Source organism: Bufo bufo, chromosome 2 (genome assembly GCF_905171765.1).
Source record: "Bufo bufo chromosome 2, aBufBuf1.1, whole genome shotgun sequence".
In the NCBI taxonomy this organism is placed as follows: Eukaryota; Metazoa; Chordata; class Amphibia; order Anura; family Bufonidae; genus Bufo; species Bufo bufo.
In genome coordinates, this window is record NC_053390.1 from 657,616,617 (window position 1) to 657,638,701 (window position 22,085).

Below are 22,085 nucleotides of genomic sequence, written 5' to 3' on the forward strand. Positions count from 1 at the left end.
ATTTCATTGTCTGTTATCATGTGTTATTAAATAATAATCATTATAATAATAATAATGGAGAGCTACAATAATAGTGCATTTTATGGGTTTTCCTGCCTCGGGGTGTTGTATTATTATGTGACAGCATGCACAGACAATTAATGGCCATACTTCTAAAGCCCCACACATTAAAAGTACACTACACCTAGATATACCTTATGAACTAGAGTTTTCTTCTATGAAGGGATTACAGAGTTCTATCATCATGATGGCAATGACGCCACTGCAAATGCCGCTACGTGTGACAGAACCTTGAAAGGGCTCATACACTTTAGATACCTATTCACTGTACAGTCCTCTCGCCTGACTCCCCCATACAGGTGCATGCTCAGCTAGTACATGCATGTGTTTTCGATGGAGAGAGCAGAGTAAGTCTCTGTTGCTAGACACCTCTGTAGGTGGCCTACCTTCCGCAGGGAGAGTCTAGTGACCCATATACACATTAGATAGTCAGCCAGTCCCACCCGATACATTGTCACAACTGTCTACAACTGGGTTTTCTCCAGTATTGTAATGTAACACTGTGTGAGGAAGAAATCAGCCATGTTCTTCTAACTCCAGACAAACCCTTTAATAGTTGCTATAGCAAAAACTATTGGTTCATGTTTGATTAGAAGAAGATAAACATTACAGTAATCAAGCAGATTAAGTGTTTTTTTTTATGTAAAAGTTTTTATATAATGTATGATTAAGAATAACTAATCTTTTGCCGCTTGGTTTTCTTTGTGGCAGGTGATGGAATTTTACTGCCAGTCATGTGAGACTGCAATGTGCCAAGACTGTACTGGAGGGGAGCATGCCGAGCACCCCACCGTGCCACTCAAAGATGTGGTGGAGCAACATAAGGCCGCTCTGCAGGTTCAGCTGGATGCCGTCAAGAAGAGGTATCTGTTTCTTTCCGAGCAGGCCTGCTCTTTGATGTAGTGCCCTGCTCCATGACGTGATTAATTGGACTTTGTGTCTTGGTTCTTTGCCATAAATAAATGTGTTTCTTACCAAAAGCAATTACCATTACATTGCAAATAACTAGATCAAATGCACAATTTGACTCCTTGACCAACAGCTTACTTCTAGAGCAGGGCTGTAATACTGAAATATACAGAAAAATATAAATATCCATGTACTCTTTGGAATCTTGCGTGATTTAGATGTATTTTTGGTGCATTCGAATTGTGATTGTTTTAGTAGATATACTTTTGTAAAGTTTCTTTACATCTTTTCAGATTACCAGAAATAGACTCTGCACTACAGGTTGTATCTGAAATCGTCAATCAGCTTGCTGCACAGAAGTCCAGCATTGTTGATGAAATTCATTCAACCTTTGAGGACCTACAGAAAACGCTTAATGTTCGGAAGAGCGTACTGCTCATGGAACTGGAAGTGAACTATGGGCTGAAACATAAGGCAAGCTACTTATTTAGAGGAAAGAATAAAATTGCATGCATATGCAGCTCACGTTTCCAATATAGTATATACAATCTGATCTGTAAAGAGTGTTATCTCTCAGTAGCCAACACTGTGACTTGTGTGTTTAAGGAAGGGCATGGCTTTCTAGTTAAATAGCTAACCACTGCGTTCTGTACTTTGGTCTTAGGTCCTCCAGGCCCAGCTAGACACCTTAATTGAAGGACAGGATAGCATTAAAAGTTGTAGCACGTTTACAGCACAAGCACTTAACCATGGAACGGAGACAGAGGTCTTACTAGTGAAGAAACAGATGAGCGATAAGTTAAATGAATTGGCCGAGCAGGATTTCCCATTACAACCGCATGAGAATGACCAATTGGACTTCATTGTGGAAACTGAAGGCTTGAAAAAGTCTATTCACAATCTTGGAACTATACTGACTACAAACGCTGTGGCTTCGGAGACTGTGGCCACTGGTGAAGGGTTGAAACAGAGCATGGTTGGTCAGCCTATGTCTGTTACAATTACTACAAAGGACAAAGACGGTGAACTGTGCAAAACTGGGAGTGCCTATATTTCAGCCGAGCTGTTTACGCCTGACGGTAGTGTCACAGATGGAGAAATTCTAGACAATAAAAATGGCACCTATGAATATTTGTATACAATTCCAAAGGAGGGGGACTTTACTCTGTCTCTGAGACTATATGATCAGCATATCAAAGGAAGCCCCTTTAAACTGAAGGTGGTGAAGTTTGCAGATGTGTCCCCCACAACCGAGGGGGTCAAGAGAAGAGTGAAGTCTCCTGGCAGTGGACACGTCAAACAGAAGGCAGTGAAGAGACCAGCAAGTATGTACAGTACAGGCAAGAGGAAAGAAAACCCAATAGAGGATGATTTGATATTTCGAGTAGGTAAGTCAAATCTGTTAAATAATACTTGTGCAAGTAAAACCATTTTTTTTTCAAATGGTACCCTGAAGAATGTATAATGTAGAATTGTGGTGACAAGTAATAGGGTATAAGATGACAACTCTGCTTTAGTGAGGAAGTAGGAGTGAACCTTACCACTTATCAAACCTGAATCTTCCATGTAAGTAAACCTTGGAGAGGCAGATCATAGTTGGAGCTTTGGTGGAGCTACTACATTGTGATGAAAAGGAGTTATTTCTACCAATAACAAAAATAAGTTGTTAGATAAAAACCGTGTAAATCAGAAATCAAGCCAGCACTACCCGGTCCAGTCCGCAAACAATCCAATCTTTATTTGGCTTCATATAAAAATATATCTCAACATGGAAAGATCTTAACAGATCGTAGTCATGGTGGGAGTTAGATATATAAATCCAGTATGCCTGCATCTAAGGCTACTTTCACACTGGCGTTTCTGGGTGCGCTTGTGAGATCTGTTTCAGGGGTCTTAAAAGCGATCCAAAACGGATTGGTTCAGCCCCAATGCATTCTGAATGGATAAGGATCCGTTCAGAATGCATCAGTTTGGCTGCGTTCGGTCTCCGTTCCACTTTTGAGGCGGACACCAAAATGCTGCTTGAAGCATTTTGGTGTCCGCCTGACGATGCGGAGCCAAACTGATCCGTCCCCACTTGCAATGTAAGTCAATGGGGACGGATCAATTTTCACTGACACAATATGGTGCAATTGAAAACGGATACGTCCCCCATTGACTTTCAATGTAAGTCAGGATGGATCCGTTTTGACTAAGACTTTTTTTTTTTTAAAGAATAATGCAAACTGATCCGTTCTGAACGGATACAAGTGTTTGCATTTTTGGTGCGGATCTGTCTGTGCGGATACAAGACGGATCCGCACCGAACACAGGTGTGAAAGTAGCCTAACTCATACCTTGTCTAAGATGTGTTAGATCGAAACATGTTGGTTGCAAAACCGCTTTCCATGTGGATATGTATATTTTTATGAAGCCAAATAAAGATTGAAGATTTTATATTCATCTCAGTGCTGGGCATCTTTTCTCTTTTGCTCCTTGATAAAAACTGTGCCTGATCCATCACTAACCATGTACAAAGTATTGTAATTATTGTATAATATTGTGGCTGGTTTTTGCCTTATACCAAATCCACACAACATACTTTGCTCATTCATTCCTGTAACTTCTACTTGTGGTTTACTTTCTAAAATACTGCACTTTAAATAGAAAATAAAAGAATTAAAAAAGTAACCTTAAAATAACAGTAAAGCAAGGTAAATACAGTTGTGAAAAAGAAAAAACGAATTAAAGAAGAATCTGATTTATTCACAAAAAGAACACAACCAACTCTATAAGTCACAAACCTAATTTGATAAAACAGCATACTGTATTGAATCATATATTGTTACCATTGATGACTGTAGTGAGAGGTTCGGATTAAGGTGGATTTGCACAACGTATAGCAGGAGTAGGGTGGTAGACACAGATGAGTGAGGAAAGATAGGTGGGTGTAGTACTGTAGTGAGCTTTGTGGGCGAGAGTGAAAAGTTTAAATTTAATCTTATACTGTATGGGTAATTAATGCAATGACTGGCAGAGTAGTAGTTAGACAGATGGATGAGCCTGGCTGCTGCTTTTAGGATGGATTTTTTAGAGGGGAAAGTTTAGTGAGGGGAAGACTGATTGCGTTACTGTTATCATGCTAAGAATGGATCAGGACAACAATGAGAGTTTTTGTAGTTTCCACAGAAAGAAACGGGCGGATTATAGAGATGTTTTTGTGGTGCAGGCGGCTTGAGTTGGCAAGCAATTGAATATAGGGGGTGAAGGAAAAATCAGTGTCATCTATGACACCGAGGCGGTGGGTGTGCTGACTAGGAGTTATGGTAGTACCACACACTTAGAGGGAAATATTATGCTATTATGCACGGATCAGCAAATTATGGATACCGACCATATGCATCCTTCACTTTCCTCAGTCCCTATTTTAGAAATGGCTATTCTTGTCTGCAAAATGGACAAGAATAGGGCATATTCTATAATTTTGCAGAATAGCCACATGGATGCAGAGAGAATAAGGATGACATCTGTTACTATAATAGTAGATTGTAGAATTGGGATGACAGATTATTTATTTTATGCGCATATTCCACAGAACTTTACAGCCATTAGCTTCCAACTGTCCCCAATGGGGCTCACAATCTAAGGTCCCTATCAGTATGTCTTTGGAGCGTGGGAGGAAACCGGAGAACCCGGACGAAACCCACACAAACATGGGGAGAACATACAATGTCCATGCAGATGTTGTCCATGGTCGGACTCAAACCCAGGACCCGAGCGCTGCAAGGCACCAGTGCTAACCACTGAGCCCAAGTGCTGCCCGTTACAGTTCTGTTGCTCTCTTGATATTCCTAGATAAGGGTGTCCACAGAAGAGCACTGCATTGATCAGTGTAATCTGTGATGCTCTGAGTCACTCATCCCCTTCCCTCTCTGGTCACAGTGAATGGTCTGAGTGAGAAAATCAAGCGAGGCTGTTTGCCATGCTGTCAGTATATGTATATATAGGTTGCTACGTAGTGGCACAACTACATCATATGTGCATGCTGTATCTCACTATTAGGGCTTGTTCACACAACCGTGTGCTGCCTGTGCCTGTGCTGTGGACCGCAAATTGCGGTTCGCAATGCACGGACACCGACAGTGGGGCAGACGCATGCGGATCGCGGACCCATTCACATGAATGGGTTCGCTATCCGTCCGTTCCACAAAATGATATAGAACTTGCTTTATTTTTGCGGTGCGGGAGTATGGAACGGAATCCCATGGACCGTTCCGTGCTTCCGTTCCGCATCTCAGGATTTGCGGACCCATTCAAGTGAATGGGTTCGCATCCGTGATGCAGAATGCACACAGCCGATGCCCCATGTATTGCGGATCCGCCGTACGCGGCAACGGAGGGGCAGCGGCCGCATGAATGAACCCTTAATCTTGTCCTGGACATGCACATCAGTCTGTATGTTTCTTTTGTTGTAGAAATATAAATAGTTGTAATCTGCTCGCATCAAAGTTTGTGTAAGGAAAAAGGTAAATCCCTTTTCTCTCAGCCGCAGTCAGAGACAGACCCAGGTGCTACCATCTTGATTGAAATTCTGAGCAACTCCTTCCCGCCCTGCTCAGTCTGTGTCTTTTATTTACTCACAAAAGATGTAAAAGGGGCTGGCCCAAGACAAGGATACAGGAAGTGATAACATGCAGGAAGTGATGTCAAAGGACAGGGAGGGGCAATCAATGTGGCCGGGCAGAGAATGCACACACCCCATCCCTGTATAAGGAAGGATGAGTCATGTCCATTGTCCGATCAGCCAGGTGGCCGCCCACCCCCCATCACTGTCAGCATGGACCTCATTCAATACTGCTCAAAGCGACCAGTATCTAGTGAAGATCATTCTACTGGTTCTTATAGGTTTGAGATTATCTGCGAGACATTGCTACGGCTATTGTCAGTATACGGTACGAGTATACCGACCAGGCAGATATGCGTGTCTTAAAAGCAGATATGTATCCAGAAAGGGATAGCGAAGCCGCAGCAGAGGTATAATATGCATCTCTCGTTATGCAGACTTCACTTCTCTAATGTGTATAGACATTTGAAGGGAAGAAGCCCAGTGCTTACACTTAGTGCTCACAAACCGGCAAACGCCCCCCTACACTCTGAGAACACGTCTCCAAGCCCATGAGAAGGTTTTCATACTGACAGTTTTACCACTGGTCCCGATTCAGCCAAAGTACCCTCTGCTAGAGCGCTCTTTGGCTAAATCCGACACAGGGAGACAGATGACAATCTATAAAAACACACACACACATCCTAAAGTAAAATGTCCGCATAATAAAATTTCCACAACACTTTCTCTACTAGTCTGTTACAGATGCAAATTTTTAGCAGGTTCCTACCGTGCCCACCACTGTTTGATGTGCACCACGCACATGTTTTCCTATTGAAAGGGAATGATGTACAGAAAGGGTTTATTGTGATTCGGCTTTCTTTTTATTTTAATCATATTTAGGTACAAAAGGAAGAAATAAGGGAGAATTTACTAATCTTCAAGGAGTAGCTGCATCGACCAATGGAAAAATATTGATAGCGGATAGCAACAACCAATGTGTCCAGGTATGTTTGTTTTCTATTCCTGAGTGCTCATATTCATTCTTATTGGTGGGATTGTTAGATTGGTGGGGGTCCGACTGCTGAGACCTATTTTATTGGATCCTGTGGATAGCTGATAAATGATGTTTGTGGGTCAACCCCCAAACAAAGCTAGAACCCCCCTGTACCTCCATCGAACCAGAGATCTCTCCATGCATTGCTCCAATTGTTCTGCTAAATTTATTTCAAGCTGGAAGCTGAGGGCATGTCCTTTCTGCGACAGCTCTCTCCCTATTCCAGCTCAGGAGGGCAGGTCACAACTTTTAACAGTAAATACAGCTGGCAGCAGGTGAACAATGGAACTAAACATTGTGACCACCTCAGTAGGTGAACACGGTGGGGTGCCATTATAACGGAATAAAGAGAATATCTCACAACTGGAGCATTTGTGTAACAGAAAATTACAAAAGTAACTAGTTTTTTTTAATGCCGAATTATATTAAAAGAACATTTAATGGTGGCACAACTCTTTTAGGTCACTACTGTGGCATAAAAAAGTCACCAATTATGGAGCAAGCCATATGTGCACCATAATATGTGATTTTATTTTTTATTTTTTTATTTTTTTTAGGCTTCTTGCCACTTTTCTGACATGGCGAGAAATAGGTGCTGGAGCTTAGCGGGAGGGGGCAGGGCTTTACACGGCCCACTGGATTTACTATAACTTATGCTAGAAACTGCGGTAAGTTATAGCTGACATCTGCGCCAGTCCCCAAGCTGGCATAGACTTCAGTTTCTGGCACACCGCAGGGCAGAGATGCCCTTTTAATGAATTAGGTGCATCTCATGCCAGTGCTTGTAGTAAGGACTCAATTCATCTTAGATATATCTGAACATCGCCTTTTTGGATTTCACCTTTTCAATGTAGTGATCACCCAGTTTCACTCCGCAGCCTGTGATTAAACCTGCCATGCTACCCACTTGTTCTTCTCTGACCAGCTGCTCATGTAATGGGTTGAGTACTGCATTAATGGAGATGCAGCTCTGCTTTCATACTACAGGATATGAACTCCTTTCACATTCTGATCTCAGAGCATCGAGTGGAAATTTCCACTGTATTCATTTGCCTGCTGACATTAGAGGAATGATGTGGATGTAAATCATTTTAGTGCAGTACTTCCTGTGGATTGTGGCTTCAGGCTTATTGGTTTGAAATCTGAATGCATTTCTACACCTCACATTACACCATGATGTCTATTACACACATAATAAAGTGTATAATGGTATATATGTGTGTGGAAGTGTGCAAATGAAGGAATAAATGAACCAAGATGAGGTTTAGTGTAGTAAAACCAAATGACTATTATAATGGGTTTAAGCCCTTGTCACGATCACCCTCGCTGGGGTTCATGTGATGTGTGGGTTTGGCTTGGCGGCCAATACAAAAACAACCGATTTATCTAAATTATTACTATTCCCCAGTAATACCTCAGCACTGCCTCCACTAAGGTTTGTTTCACGAGCTCACACTCTTACAGGAAACCTTCAGTTACTCCCTGCTATCTCTATATAATGCAAATTTGTTAGTTACTTTGTTATTACAATTTCCTCCCAAACTGTTATCTAAGCAGGTAGCCTTATGTGCATCGAGCTTAGCATGTAGATCCGTTCAAGAACACAAGACGGAATTTATTAAATGGAGTTTAATATGACGAAAACAGTTACAATGTATGTGTGTGTGTGTGTGTGTGTGTGTGTGTGTGTGTGTGTGTATATATATATATATATGTATAATGTATGTGTTCTGCGATCACTCAAACACGTAACCATCGATTTCAACGAAACTTGGTATACACATCCCTTGCTACCTGGAAAGACATCTTGTGGAGGTCACAGCTCTCTAGGACGTACCGTTCCTGAGATATTCCCAGAAAATGACCTGCATTAGCCAATACAAGCCTTCAAGTCTTTCTCTTCATATCCCAACTGCCATACACACGGTCACATGTCCCTTATCAGCCAATAATCGGTAGGTGGGCGGGCGGCGGGACGTTCAAATCTTGGCAAAGCTCCTCTCCTCCTCCTTTTGTGCCCGGGGAGCAAAGGAGAGAGGAACGCTGCCGCTGCACGTGTGGATCTCAGCCAGCATCACCCCATCTGTGCCTCAGAACTCATCCGTGCCCCAGCACCCCTCATCTGATCAGCCAGGTAATTAGGGAAAGGCTAGGGAAAGGTTGGGCTAGGCAGGGATATAAAAAGGAAAGTTAGTGGGAAAAAAAACTTTGATTGCATCACCCTAAATAGGGTGTCTGGGGTCCACAGCACAGCTGTGTGACCCTAGACCCCCCAGGGGTGCTGCCGCTCGCCCCTCCCCCCCCCAACTTTTTTGGGGCACAGGCAGTTTTGTTTTTTTTGGTGCGTACGCTGACTGTGGCCGGCACTCTTAGCGTCCGGCCACTGTTAGCGCATCGCACACCCCACCGCTGATCAACTTCGGACGGTTGATCAGCGGTTTTAGATTTTTTATTTTTTTTGTCACATTTTTTCCCCTTTTTTTAGTTAGTCTTTTTTTTTTCTGTTAGATTTAGGGATAAGTATGCGAACACCTGTGCCCCCCCCCACACACGCACACTGAATAAAGATTTACACACACGCGCGCACACACACGCAGACACACACTCCCCTATGGCCCGCCGGATGTTCTCGGCCGAGGAGGCATACGCCCAGCTTGCCTCTGAGTCCAAGAGTCCTAGTGAGGACGAGGATGACCCCACTTTCCTGTTGTCATCCGCATCCTCCTCATCATCTAGCGATGATGAGCCCCCAAGGCGGCGGAGACGCCGCCAGTCGGAGCAAGGGGACCACTATGCTAGGGACCCTGTGGCCCACCCTAGTACGAGCAGCTCTGGGGCTCGTACTAGTTTTCCGGCCCACCAGTTAAATCCACCGGAGCCCCCTGCTGGTGAACTTGTCTGGTGTACCCCAGAGCGATTTGAGCCCGTGATTCCTGATTTTGTAGGCCAACCAGGAATCCAGATTTCCACAGTGGGCTTCACTGAATATGACTTTTTTTGTCTTTTTTTCAGTGACCAACTGGTAAATCTAATGGTGGAGCAAACAAACCTACGCCCAACAGTTTGTTCAACACCCGGGCTCCTTTTTGGCTAGGCCCGGTGGCTTGACCCTGGTCAGTGCAGCCGAGAAGAGGACATTTTGGGGCCTTGTGCTGCACATGGGCCTAGTCAAGAAACCTAGTGTCAGGCATTACTGGAGTGGGGATGTCCTCTACCAGACCCCACTTTACAGTACGGCCTTTGTACCCGGTTTGAGGTCATCCGGAAATGCCTGCATTATTCAGATAATGCAGCATGTCCCCCCCAAGGTGATCCTGCCTATGACCGCCTGTACAAAATCAGGCCGGTCATCGATCACTTTGTGGCCAAATTTGTACAGGCCTATGTACATGGAAGGGAGGTCGCGGTTGATGAGTCTCTCATTGCGTTCAAGGAGAGACTCATTTTCCGCCAGTATGTTCCCTCTAAGCGGGCGAGGTATGGCGTGAAGCTGTACAAACTTTGTGAGAGTACCTCAGGGTACAGTTACATGTTTTGTGTGTACGAGGGGCGAGATTCCCGTATTCAACCCCCAGAATGTCCCCCCACTCTGGGTGTTAGCGGGAAACTTGTGTGGGACCTTATGCACCCACTGCTAGATAAAGGTTATCACCTGTACGTGGATAACTTTTATACTAGTATCCCCTTGTTCTAGTCCCTCACCGCCAGATCCACGTCCGCTTGTGGGACCGTACGTAAAAATCAACGCAGCCTCCCTGCCCACCCCCTCCAGGTACCTATCCCCAGGGGTGAGACCCGTGCACTTACCAGTGAAAACCTGTTCCTGGTCAGATATAAGGACAAGAGGGATGTCCTTGTACTGTCCACAATTCATGATAACGGCATCACCCCTGTCCCTGTTCAAGGTACTGCCGCAACGGTCCTTAAGCCCGATTGTATCATGGACTACAATCGGTATATGGGAGGAGTTGATCTCTCTGATCAAGTCCTCAAGCCATATAACTCCATGCGCAAAACCCGGGCATGGTACAAAAAAGTTGCGGTCTACTTGGTGCAGGTTGCCTTGTACAACTCTTTTGTGCTGTCTCGGAGCGCTGGCAACACTGGGACATTCCTTCAGTTCTATGAGGCAGTCCTCAAGGCCCTGATCTTTTCAGACCGGGAAAGAGCAGGCTGGAGTACCTCGGGAACTGGAGGCGCCCGGATCGTCCCTGGCCAACACTTTTCAGGTGTGGTCCCCCATACTGGAAAGAAGGGACGGACCCCAAAAAAGTGCAGAGTGTGTTGCAGGAGGGGGATACGGAAGGACACCACTACTCAGTGCAACATGTGCCCCGATCATCCGGGCCTCTGCATTGACGGTTGCTTCAGGGAGTACCACACTTCCATGGAGTACTAAATTTATATCCCAATTTAGCCACTGACAATCGGATAAAAAACTGGTTCTCAGTCTTGAGACACTAAAACAAACAAACCAAAAATTTAAAAAAATATTATTTAGTAAAACTAAAATAAATAAAAAAGTTGACTTATTAGGTATCGCCGCGTCCGTAATAATCTGCTCTATAATTAATTGTAATAGCAAGCGATCAAAAAGTCATATGCCCCCCAAAATAGCGCCAATAAAACCGTCCTCTCATCCTGCAAAAAATGAGCCCCTACATAAGATAATCGGCTAAAAACTAAAAACAAAAAGACTCTTACACTCACCTAAAGAATTATTAGGAACACCTGTTCTATTTCTCATTAATGCAATTATCTAGTCAACCAATCACATGGCAGTGCTTCAATGCATTTAGGGGTGTGGTCCTGGTCAAGACAATCTTCTGAACTCCAAACTGAATGTCAGAATGGGAAAGAAAGGTGATTTAAGCAATTTTGAGCGTGGCATGGTTGTTGGTGTCAGACGGGCCGGTCTGAGTATTTCACAATCTGCTCAGTTACTGGGATTTTCACGCACAACCATTTCTAGGGTTTACAAAGAATGGTGTGAAAGGGAAAAACATCCAGTATGCGGCAGTCCTATGGGCAAAAATGCCTTGTGGATGCTAGAGGTCAGAGAGAATGGCCGACTGATTCAAGCTGATAGAAGAGCAACGTTGACTGAAATAACCACTCGTTACAAACCGAGGTATGCAGCAAAGCATTTGTGAAGCACAACACGCACAACCTTGAGGCGGATAGGCTACAACAGCAGAAGACCCCACCGGGTACCACTCATCTCCACTACAATTAGGAAAAAGAGGCTACAATTTGCACGAGCTCACCAAAATTGGACTGTTGAAGACTGGAAAACTGTTGCCTGGTCTGATGAGTCTCGATTTCTGTTGAGACATTCAAATGGTAGAGTCCGAATTTGGCGTAAACAGAATGAGAACATGTATCCATCCTCTGATGGTGCATTATCCTGCTGGAAATAGCCATGTCACAAAGCTCGAATCATTTCAAATTGGTTTCTTGAACATGACAATTAGCTGTACTAAAATGGCCCCCACAGTCACCAGATCTCAACCCAATAGAGCATCTTTGGGATGTGGTGGAATGGGAGCTTCGTGCCCTGGATGTGCATCCATCAAATCTCTATCAACTGCAAGATGCTATCCTATCAATATGGGCCAACATTTCTAAAGAATGCTATCAGCACCTTGTTGAATCAATGGCACGTAGAATTAAGGCAGTTCTGAAGGCAAAAGGGGGTCCAACACCGTATTAGTATGGTCTTCCTAATAATTCTTTAGGTGAGTGTATATACAGTTGCAAGAAAAAGTATGTGAACCCTTTGGAATGAAATGGATTTCTGCACAAATTGGTCATAAAATGTGATCTGATCTTCATCTAAGTCACAACAATAGACAATCACAGTCTGCTTAAACTAATAACACACAAAGATTAAATATTACCATGCTTTTATTGAACACACCATGTGAACATTCACAGTGCAGGTGGAAAAAGTATGTGAACCCTTGGATTTAATAACTGGTTGAACCTCCTTTTGGCAGTAATAACTTCAACCAAACGTTTCCTGTAGTTGCCGATCAGACGTGCACAATGGTCAGGAGTAATTCTTGACCATTCCTCTTTACAAAACTGTTTCAGTTCAGCAATATTCTTGGGATGTCTGGTGTGAATCGCTTTCTTGAGGTCATGCCACAGCATCTCGATCGGGTTGAGGTCAGGACTCTGACTGGGCCACTCCAGAAGGCGTATTTTCTTCTGTTTAAGCCATTCTGTTGTTGATTTACTTCTATGCTTTGGGTCGTTGTCCTGTTGCAACACTCATTTTCCATTGAGCTTCAGCTGGTGGACAGATGGCCTTAAAGAGGACCTTTCACTACAATAAAAAAAATCTAAACTAAGCATACAGACATGGAGAGCGGCGCCCAGGGATCTCCCTGCACTTACTATTATCCCTGGGTGCCGCTCCGTTCTCCCGGTATAGGCTCCGGTATCTTCAGATTTTTGGCTCAACTGGCCAACCAGCTCAACCGGCTCGTCTCCTTCTCCCAGGCTGGAGTGCTGGCCAATCGCAGCGCTCAGCTCATAGCCTGAGAGAAAAAAAAAACTCTCAGGCTTTGAGCTGAGCGCTGCGATTGGCCAGCGCTACAGCCTGGGAGAAGGAGACGCCGGCAGGCTCCTCCGAGTTGAGCCCCGAAAATCTGAAGATACCGGAGCCTATACGGGAGACGGAGCGGCGCCCAGGGATAAAAGTAAGTGCAGGGAGATCCCGGGGCGCTGCTCTCCATGTCTGTATGCTTAGTTTAGATTTTTTATTGTAGTGAAAGGTCATCTTTAGTTCTCCTGCAAAATGTCTTGATAAACTTGGGATTCATTTTTCCTTCGATGATAGCAATCCGTCCAGGCCCTGACGCAGAAAAGCAGCCCCACACCATGATTGCCCCCCACCACCATACTTCACAGTTGGGATGAGGTTTTGATGTTGGTGTGCTGTGCCTCTTTTTCCTCCACACATAGTGTTGTGTGTTTCTTCCAAACAACTCAACTTTGGTTTCATCTGTCCACAGAATAATGTTGCCAGTACTGCTGTGGAACATCTAGGTGCTCTTGTGCAAACTGTAAACAAGCAGCAATGTTTTTTTTTGGACAGCAGTGGCTTCCTCTGTGGTATCCTCTCATGAAATCCATTCTTGTTTAGTGTTTTACGTATAGTAGATTCACTAACAGGGATGTTGGCATATGCCAGAGACTTTTGTAAGTCTTTAGCTGACACTCTAGGATTCTTCTTCACCTCATTGAGCAGTCTGCACTGTGCTCTTGCAGTCATCTTTGCAAGACGGCCACTCCTAGGGAGAGTAGCAGCAGTGCTAAACTTTCTCCATTTATAGACAATAATAAATAAATGTCTTACCGTGGACTGATGAACAGCAAGGCTTTTGGAGATACTTTTATAACCCTTTCCAGCTTTATGCAAGTCAACAATTCTTAATCGTAGGTCTTCTGAGAGCTCTTTTGTGCGAGGCATCATTCACATCAGGCAATGCTTCTTGTGAAAAGCAAACCCAGAACTGGTGTGTGTTTTTTTATAGGGCAGGGCAGCTGAAACCAACACCTCCAATCCCATCTCATTGATTGGACTCCAGTTGGCTGACACCTTACTCCAATTAACTCTTGGAGATGTCATTAGTATAGGGGTTCACATACTTTTTCAAGCTGCACTGTGAATGTTTACATGGTGTGTTCAATAAAAACATGGTAACATTTAATTCTTTGTGTGTTATTAGTTTAAGCAGATTGTGATTGTCTATTATTGTGACTTAGATGAAGATCAGATCACATTTTATGACCAATTTGTGCAGAAATCCATATCATTCCAAAGGGTTCACATACCTTTTCTTGCAAGTGTGTGTGTGTGTGTGTGTATGTATGTATGTATGTGTGTGTGTGTGTGTATATATATATACACACACACACACACACACACACACACACACACACACACACACACACACACACGTGAAACTCGAAAAATTCAAATATTGTGCAAAGTTCACTTATTTCAGTAATGCAACTTAAAAGGTGAAACTAGTATATGAGATATATTTCAAGCCTTTATTTGTTATAATTTGGATGATTATGGCTTACAGCTAATGAAACCTCAAAGTCACAATTTTGAGGTACCCTTTGCTCAGGGGGTATGGATTAATTAGCTGACTAGAGGGTGACACTTTGAGCCTAGAATATTGAATCTTTTCACAAAATTCAAATTTTAAGCTGCAATAATGCAATTCCTTTTAATTTGCATTACTGAAATAAATGGACTTTTGCACAATATTCTAATTTTTTGAGTTTCACGTGTACGTGTGTGTGTATGTGTGTGTGTGTGTATATATATATATATATATATATATATATATATAATATATATATATATATATATATATATATATACAAAAAATGGAACTAAAGACATACAGAAATATATTGCACAACAGTTTCTAAAATTAAAAGAAAATAAACCCAGAAACCTAACACTCACGTTGATGACCTAGGCTAGATTATTGAGTTTTATGATGCCAGTCCTGTGTTATCTTGGGTTACTGAGATGTGACAGCTAGAAGACCACTTCAAAGGCCCTAGATGAGCAGACACAAATCTGAAAACACAAACATATACACATGACTCACAGGGAGGGAAAGAGCTGGGACCCAAATTAATATCAATATTGCAACAGCTCTGAATGGGGTTCTCCGGGGCTATAGATCTTGATGACCTATCCTCTGGATTGCGCATCAATATTAGATTGGTGGGAGATCTGGCACCTGCACCGATAAGCTGTTTTGGGCTGCAGTGGCATGATACACCTCTATCCTGAAATACTACATCCACTGACTTCACGTCCATCAGTCTGAATACCGGGTTTCCATTCTAGTTTATGGACTGGCACATCACTTCCACAGGCCAGGACAGGGGAGGTGCTATGGACAGAGCCAGAACTATTCATCTCCCAGGCACACGTGCAAACTCCTTAACCCACCTCATCTGCGCTTACGTTATGAAGACGAATGGTTATTTCCCTGTCAACAGCTTCTCATCCATTCTGGGCCATGGAAGTGACATGCCCGTCCATATACCAGACCAGAAACCTGGTATTCAGACTGAAGGATGTGATGTCATGTGAGATTTTTAAAGATAGGCTTGTCACATTCCAGAGCAGCCGAGCCACACAACTTCGAGATGGTAAGTATATCGGAAACCTTTTTTTCTGCAGCCAAGTTACAATTACCGTAATTAAGGTGGGTTGTATGGGTTCCCTTTAAATAGATCTGACTTGATAAGGCTGTTGCACTCCATATCTGAATGGCTGTATAATCCTTTAAAAAAAAAAAATCCATCTTGATATTAAAAAGTGCATTTTATGAGTGAAATTTTTATAAGTAAATCATCATGCCTCAAATGTATGTTGATCTATTCTTTACTTTTTCATTTTTATGGAAACTTTCAGAAACACAAATTGAAAAAAAAAAGTAAATATAAATGTACAGATTCAGGAATTCACAGTAGAATCACTGTAATAAGAGTTTTATAAAAGCTTCAACAGTTATCAATAATTTATATTGCAGATATTTTCAAATGATGGCCAATTCAAAAGCCGCTTTGGCATTCGAGGAAGATCGCCAGGGCAACTACAAAGACCAACAGGGGTGGCCGTGCACCCAAGTGGTGATATCATTATTGCAGACTATGACAATAAGTGGGTCAGCATATTCTCCAATGATGGCAAGTTCAAGGTAAACCCATTCTAAAGTATTAGAACCATATTTCTTCCTCTAACTACTCTAAAACATCAAAAAGCCAGATAAAATAAGTTACTCAGACCTGAGTAATAAGCACCAATGTTGGATTAACGGAGTGGAGAACGTAACTCTCACTTACTGTGGCATGTTAAGGTTGACCAGATAGCTAGCTTTATTAGATTTTTGGATTCTTGCACCTTTGTTGTAGCTGTACGGTCCATCATACTCCTTTTTTTTTTTTACTACTGAAGAAATGTTCACAGGAATCGGCCTTTCTAGAAATTATGCCTAAGCTGGTTGTGCTCCATGTTTGATGAGATTTAACCTGGTCACCCAAGCACCAGACAGTGGATCAGACCTTTTACAGAGGCCTGGTGGCTCAGTGGTGGACTCTGTTCCCTTGTGGTACTAAACTGAGAGTAAATTAATTTGCATATCGATAATGATGTTGTATTTTTTATTCTCAGTAACCTTTTTATGAATTTGTAGTTTAATCTTAGATTTCATAACAATGACTGAAGACTGTAGAGTTGTATGACCCGAAATATATAGCTACTTTCTGATAGAAACAATGCCTCCCTTGCCCATGGACAAGGTCTAGTACTGCAGCTCAAATGAAGGCGTGCTGAAGCACAATACTAGAGCCCACTTCTTACCAAGAGTGGCACTGTTTCTGGAATATAGCAGCCATATTAAAGCACCACTTAATTGACTCAATGATTTCATGTTTCTCTGGCTGTCAGGCTCACTTCCCTCTCTAAAGCGATTAGTTTTGATGTTGTGCTCGTTCAGTAAGATAAACACCATATATTGGTCAGTTGTGGTGATCCATCAACCTATATGTGAATGAACCCTTAAAGACACAGGTCTCATATGAAGAAGCGGGAGCTGTTGATTTCTTGTACTGATGGTTATGTATTTACTTGACAGACAAAAATTGGATCAGGAAAATTGATGGGTCCCAAAGGTGTATCGGTTGATCGCAATGGACACATCATTGTGGTAGACAACAAGGCTTGCTGTGTGTTCATCTTCCAGCCCAATGGTAAAATAGTAACCAGGTTTGGAAGCCGAGGAAATGGGGACAAGCAGTTTGCAGGTACATTTAATGTAATGGGTAGATCATTTATATTTATATTAATTCTTATTAATTTCCATATTATCATTATGAAATGGAATCTGTCACTAACTACCTCCCTATCCAACTATTAGCATAGACACATAGCTGTGGTTCACCTGATTAAAACACAGTTTTATTTTGTTGATCCAAGGCTCAGTCTCAAAGTTATATTCTTTGCTTGATATGCAGATAAGGCCTTTGGTGCAATGAAGGTGTCACCATTGCTCTTGTTGCACCAAACTCCACTCATTTCTGTTGGTAGACAACAAGGCTTGCTGGGTGATGCCCTCATTTCACCAAAGGCCTAATTTGCATACTTTTAAAAAGTATCATAACTCAGGAACCGAGCCTCAGATCAACAAATGAAATGTGTCTATCCTAATAGTTAGATAGGGTTATGGCATACTGCTAGGATATGGCATAACATTGGTGGCAGTCTGACCTCTGGGACCCATGGCAATCCTGAAAACTAAGGGATGAGTTCCCTTTGGCAGTTCTCCTTCACAGCCAATGTGCGGGACAATCTTTGAAGTAGCCACAGTTTTAGGGCCATTCACACGACCGTATTTTTCAGTCCACATCCGTTCCGCAATTTTCAATTCAATGGGGCTGCAAAAAATGCAGATAGCACACCATATGCTGTCCATATCCGTATGGCCATTCTGTGGCCATGCAAAAAAAATCGTATGATTTAGGGCTCATGCACACGAACGTTGTTTGGTCCCACATCCGAGCCACATTTTTTGCGCACATTTTCCAATTATCTGGGACAAGTCATATGTTCAGTCTCAAATATATTCCTAAAAATGTTACATGTCCGCTGCAAATGTTAGTAAACCACTCAGATCATATGAAGCAATTACTTCAATATTGGGTTTACAGATTTCTGTTACTATTTGCTAAATGTTAACGGCCTGTAACCTTCTCCGTTTTCTAGGACCCCACTTTGCTGCTGTAAACAGCAATAATGAAATCATTGTGACGGACTTCCATAACCATTCAGTTAAGGTAATGGATTTTTACTAACTAGGATATTAGGATAGTGTGTTGCTCCTGGGTCATGTTCACATGCAGAGGATTCTGCTCCTAAATCTGTATTTTATACTCCATTCACACACTCAGAAATATATATGCGCAGAGTAATAAACCCGATAAGTCAACGTTCATTATGGCCACAGCTCCCAGACTGAAAGGCATGTGCTTTGCTCCCCTTATTTACAATATAGCTAATCTGCATTCAGATCCACGGAGGAATCTGAGCTGTGGATTTTGTCCACGGATTACCGCTAAACATTCACATCGGATATGCCTATGACAAATATGTGCCTTATGAACATGGCCTAAAAATAAACGGTCAGTATAAACACGGAGACAGTGGTAAAGTCGTATTTTTGTGCACATCGCCCTGGGAAAGCTATTTTATAAACTGTTATCTGAATGGCTTTACTTGACTACCAAAATAAAAGATTTAAAGGGGTTTTCCAGGCTCCAGATATTGACACCCTATTCTCTGGATAGGTCATCAATATGAAACCGGAGAGGTCAGACACCTGTCGGCTTCATGCTAGCACTGTTGGCTGCAGGGAACAGCTGATCGATAGGGGTTCCAGGTGTCGGACCCCAAATGATCTGATATTGATGACGACTTCTCCTGAGGATGGGTCATAAATATCATGAGCCCAGAAAACTCTTTTAAAGGATATTTACATTTTTGCAACCATTAGTATTGCTCCTAATGCAACTTTGCAAGCAGACTTGATCACAATATACAATATTTACAGCTCCCTTTCAGACCTACACATTTGTAGGCTCAACCATGAAGACACACACAGGAGCAGTATATAGAAAACAGAGTTTTACAAACTTGCATTTTTCATTGAATTGGAACAATTGGCATTGGTAGAAAAATAATTCCTGGTTTAAGGAGGACCTGTCTCCTCTCCTGACAATTGTAGCAACTATTTGCATTCCCATGTAATAACATTTTGGAGCATCTATTCCTATGACTCCATATTGTGCCGTTCCTTTATTATTCCTGCTATCGATGTGTCCTAAATGTCCAGATGGGATGACCCCTTTACATTGTATTAACTTGGACATTTTATTTTTATGTTACAGGTATTTAATCAAGATGGTGAGTTTAGCTTGAAGTTTGGATCAAACGGAGAAGGAAATGGTCAATTTAATGCACCAACTGGAGTGGCTGTGGATTCCAATGGAAATATAATAGTAGCTGACTGGGGAAATAGCAGAATACAAGTAAGAACTCATGTGTTCCAGAAATATACACACTGCTTAGGAGTACAAAGATCATTCTCACTACCAACCATTGCAGCTATATAATCCATCTTTAAGACATACCTGTAAAATAAGAACTCCGGCTAGCAGACATGAAAGCCACTACCAGTGAAATGAGGTATAGTGCCCTCTGCTTTATGTACATATGTGCAGTGGGCCACAAGGGCAGTGTAAATGATAGGAGTAGTTATACTTACAGTTCAGATGCTCCCTGGGCCATGGAGTGATGGGAAGGGTGCACCTCTTCCTCCTTCGGGTCACAACCTGGTATTGTGATTCTCCTGCCTGGTGGTGTTTCGGTGTGCCCTTGGGGTTGAGAGGTGCAAGGCAGGGTCCCTAGGCAGCAGGCATTGGCTGATGGTGGTGGAGGCAATGATGAGGCCAATTTAACAGTGGAACATTTCTTTACAGCAGTTCAGTTCTCAGCATACATAGACTGGCAGATCTTGCACAATGTGAAGTTTCCACAGTTCTCACCGGTTACACAGTAGTAGACAACAGGTCAAGATGTCTCTTTAAAGCAACTTTCCACACACTGCACTTCTCTAGCTGCGTTTAGCATAAGCATCCAGAAATAAGGGTGCGCAATACTTGTTCCACTTTGCAACCATGGGAGCCCCCTGCATGTCAGACTAAGTTTTGCACTCTCTGTAGGGTGCTGTACTCGCTGTTGAATCGGCACTTTCCTGTGCCGGATGCAGGTTCTCAGTCTGCCACTAGTATATGTCCAGGCACTGGAGGCGTCTATTCTCCCAGACAACTTGGCCATGGTGTCTATAAATCTTTTTTTTTAAGACAGCTACTCTCCACAGTCTTTAGCTTCTTCACACTTCCTCTCCACTTTTCTCTGGCTAGTTTTGCCCCAGGGCTGTCTCTTTTTGAGTTTGCTCACTACACTGATACACCAATTTTTGGCTTATATCTGTCGCAGATTCAGTTGCAAAGGGGATTTACGGCTGAATCTGACTAATTCCCCATCCACGGCACATACATCAAATAGGGGCGTGGCGTGGTCGAGCCAGCCGACCAGGTCTCGTTTATAATTTTCTACGCCTGCTTTAGGTGTAGAAAATGATCTAAATCTATGCCAGCAAGAGGATGTACCTAAGTTATGTAGAGGCCAGCAAGAGGATGTACCTAAGTTATGTAGAGGCCAGCAAGATGATGTACCTAAGTTATGTAGAGGCGCTGGCCTCTATATAAGTTAGGCGCACCAAGCTGGGGTATTATGACTGGCGGTTAAAAAGCCAGTCTTAATAAATGACCCCGTGAGTGTCTAGATATCCACTGTCTCACACTACTCTACTGTCTCATCTAGCTTCTCCTCCCTATGGGAAAGATATCCAAGCCCCACCTAGCAGCGGATTGCTATGGCCTGTTAACTCTTAACTGCCTTTTACACAGGAATTGCATAAACACAATAAAGCACATTTGCAGTGGACACTGAGGTAGCAGTGGGACGCTGCACATGCGCCAGATGCTGCTGGAGATAAACGTATAATTTCTTATACTAAACAATACAGAAAGATCCGTATGTGGAACGCTGAACCCAGCTGCATAATGGCATACTGCTGGTATAGGAGACTGCAAACCTAGGGACCAGTTTCCTGTAAAGGAAGGCGGCATCGGTGTATGGAATTGGACTTCTTTCGCATCCCTGGCATGCACTGCTGGCTTTGGCATTTGAATATTCTAAATGGATTGAATGTCATCACAGGAGTGACAGGCCGCTGAAATTGGTTACTACACTGTACTGTCCTCAGTGAGGGCAGCATATGGAAGCCATCAGGTCCCATTCAAAATACAAGAGAATTTTTTTTTCTGTCAGATTCTATACAGAGCAGGTCTGTAGAGTACATCTGAAGCCAACAGTTAGAGTAGAAGAAGAGTTGTTTTGGCACAGAATAGGTCATCAATATGGGGTCAGCCGAACAGCTGTTTGAAGAGAAGCTATGGGACCAGCTCCCATCTGTTCAGGTGAATAGGACGGATCCGACCCTTAAGGGTGCATTCACACGACCATATAAAAAAATCTGCATCCGTTCCGCAAATTTGATGAACAGGTGCGGACCCATTCATTTCAATGGGGCCGCAAAAGATACGGACAGCACACCGTGTGCTGTCTGCATCCGTTGTTCCGCTCCGTGGCCCCACAAAAAAGATAGAGCATGTCCTATTCTTGTCCGCAACCGCAGACAAGCTTAGGCATTCTCTATATGGCGCAAATCGCGGAACGCACACGGCCGGTATCCGTGTTTTTCGGATCCACAATTTGCGGACGGCAAAACACTTACGGTGTGAATGCAA

The 22,085-nt window shown here is 43.0% G+C and overlaps 1 protein-coding gene across 2 annotated transcripts in view; it reads left to right on the forward strand.

Annotated features, from left to right (window-relative positions):
• TRIM2 (tripartite motif containing 2) overlaps positions 1 to 22,085 on the forward strand; it is an 82,809-nt gene that overhangs the window by 58,051 nt on the left and 2,673 nt on the right. For both annotated transcript variants that reach the window (XM_040418557.1, XM_040418556.1), the window contains exons 4-11: positions 772 to 923; positions 1,263 to 1,443; positions 1,634 to 2,357; positions 6,455 to 6,558; positions 16,187 to 16,354; positions 17,291 to 17,459; positions 18,418 to 18,488; positions 19,599 to 19,739. In XM_040418557.1, coding sequence (XP_040274491.1) covers positions 772 to 923; positions 1,263 to 1,443; positions 1,634 to 2,357; positions 6,455 to 6,558; positions 16,187 to 16,354; positions 17,291 to 17,459; positions 18,418 to 18,488; positions 19,599 to 19,739 — 1,710 coding nt within the window. The remainder of the gene's footprint in view (positions 1 to 771; positions 924 to 1,262; positions 1,444 to 1,633; positions 2,358 to 6,454; positions 6,559 to 16,186; positions 16,355 to 17,290; positions 17,460 to 18,417; positions 18,489 to 19,598; positions 19,740 to 22,085) is intronic.